Source organism: Lentinus tigrinus (assembly GCF_003813185.1).
Source record: "Lentinus tigrinus ALCF2SS1-7 unplaced genomic scaffold L226scaffold_15, whole genome shotgun sequence".
In the NCBI taxonomy this organism is placed as follows: domain Eukaryota; kingdom Fungi; phylum Basidiomycota; class Agaricomycetes; order Polyporales; family Polyporaceae; genus Lentinus; species Lentinus tigrinus.
This window is the reverse complement of record NW_027137924.1, coordinates 213,676-215,707: the sequence shown is the minus strand read 5'-3', so window position 1 is coordinate 215,707 and position 2,032 is coordinate 213,676. Positions and strand designations below refer to the sequence as shown.

General features: G+C 51.5%; 1 protein-coding gene across 1 annotated transcript; it reads left to right on the top strand.

Annotated features, from left to right (window-relative positions):
• Window positions 1-1,263: 1,263 nt before the first annotated feature.
• Window positions 1,264-1,590, top strand: L226DRAFT_571826 (uncharacterized protein; the record flags this gene model as incomplete). Its single annotated transcript, XM_067684600.1, has 2 exons — window positions 1,264-1,492; window positions 1,580-1,590. 2 exons carry the CDS (start codon window positions 1,264-1,266, stop codon window positions 1,588-1,590), a joined length of 240 nt encoding a protein of 79 aa, XP_067534491.1.
• Between the last annotated feature and the right edge of the window lie 442 nt (window positions 1,591-2,032).

The window sequence follows — 2,032 nt, the reverse complement described above, 5'->3', positions numbered from 1 at the left end:
TAGGCGAGGCCGTGAGCTCCTTTGAGCCCCAAGGAGCGCAAAGGAGATCTCGGCTCACCGCCGTGGCGCTCTGTCGCGCACCGGAGGCGGCGGACCCAGAAGCCCCATTGAGCCTTATGGTGCCTTTGGGAGTTCATGGGCTCGCAGAGTGCAATCGACTCACCTTTGTTTGATTAGGGACCCGAAAGAGAGAGCACAGCGAGCTCCCGGCGGGCGTGAGCCAGCGCTCTCGCGCTGAAAGCTTTCAAGTTGACGGGGCGAGGTTGATCCCTCCACTGAACGCGATGAGGCTCTCCGGACATCCTGCGAGGGCGGGGTGGATCCCCGCCTTGTGCTCCTTGGGTTCACCGGTATCAGGACCATGCTGGTGGTGGGGAGCTGTAAATCGTGCATTGAGAGCTTGACAAGGGGCGTTACAACGGCCGCAGCTGGCATGTCAAATATCCGGCGTACAGAAACAGAGCATTTCCTCCCATATGACATGGTCAAGGGCACTCAGCCGGCACTTGACCTTTCAGCAACATTTCCGCCAAACAGAAGCATTCAGTACATACCTTTGTTCGGATAGTTGAATCGTCGGTCCAAAGTAAGGTTGTCGGATAGAGGTGGGGAAATAGGAGGAAACTACGACGATTTCCGCTGGTCGAACAAACAGAAGACATGTTATCTACCCGAGACATTCCCCGTGAATATACGCTCAAAGGTCAATGTATAATTTCCGACCACTGGCCTGCGCGATCGGAAATCACCAGGATATGTCACGTTTCTGTCACGGCAACACTGCCCCCCGTTTTGTCGGAAATTCTTCATGTCCGCCGGTTTTCCTCACCATTTCCCATCGACCGGATCCAGGCTTTGCCCGTCGTGTGAGACATCCGAGGGCGCACCCTCACAGGTAACTATTCATTTATGTCCTGACGGAGTAGAGTACGCATATAGATATCATCATTAATGCCCCCTCCCAAGATGTTACCACCCACTTCACCTTCAAACGGCGACTCTGTTGCAGTGGCTGGTTTTTAGGTGTGGCAGATGTTTCTGCGATGCAGAACCCTCCAAGGTAAGTTTCACATTGTGCTATGTCTTTCAACATTATATCAAATTGTAAGTGGTAGTATGGTAAGGATCTCTGGGCGCCCCTCCATCAGTCTTCTCCTGCCTCGTCCTGGTAACATCAGGGCATCTTCTCCTCTGAGGACTGTCCGGCGCCCTCACAAAGTCCTCACAATGAAAATGTGCTTCAATACCACACGTTGCACACGCATGCTCGTGCAAGAGTGTGTTTTGCTCCCCCCGCCACCTCTGCTCGACAGCGATGGGGACATGTTGGACCAGCTTGATGACGACAACAACAACATGTCTGCCAGTGACAATGAGCATGCAGACTATGTGTCTGTCAACGCTGATGACAACAACAACAACAATAACAGCAACAAGGACAAGGACTACAAGTTTGTTGCTGCAGACAACAATAACGAGGAGGACAAGAACAGTGAGGACAACGGGCTCAGCCCTGCTGCATGACGCTGCATCCTTGACCAATGCCCCGGGGCCCGTCAATCCTCACGCTCTCACTCAGAGTGGACGTGATTCCAGTCAGCTATCATCATCTCTGACAATGAGGGTGAGAGCGTGAACCCTCCTCACATTGTTTAGAGTGGACGCAATGTTCAGTCTGCTATCGTCATCTCTGACGATGAGGACTAGTTCACTGCAGCTTGGACTGCAGACATCTACAACATCTTGCATGGACTTCTCTCGTAATACTGTCCTGTCATTCCAATGACTGATTCGTGTTGCCCTGCCTGACTGAGCGAGTGCAATTGTGTTGCAACATCAGTTCGCCTTGTAAGAACTGTTGAACTCCAAGTGATTACTTGAGTTCCTGTGACCCGTTCAAGTCGCGATTTATTACCTGTGATGACCGCATTGCATACTTACACCTCTCTTTACCATTAGTTGCTCGCTATTTACCATTAGTTGCTCGCTATTTACCATTAGTTGCTCGCTATTTACCATTAGTTGCTCGCTA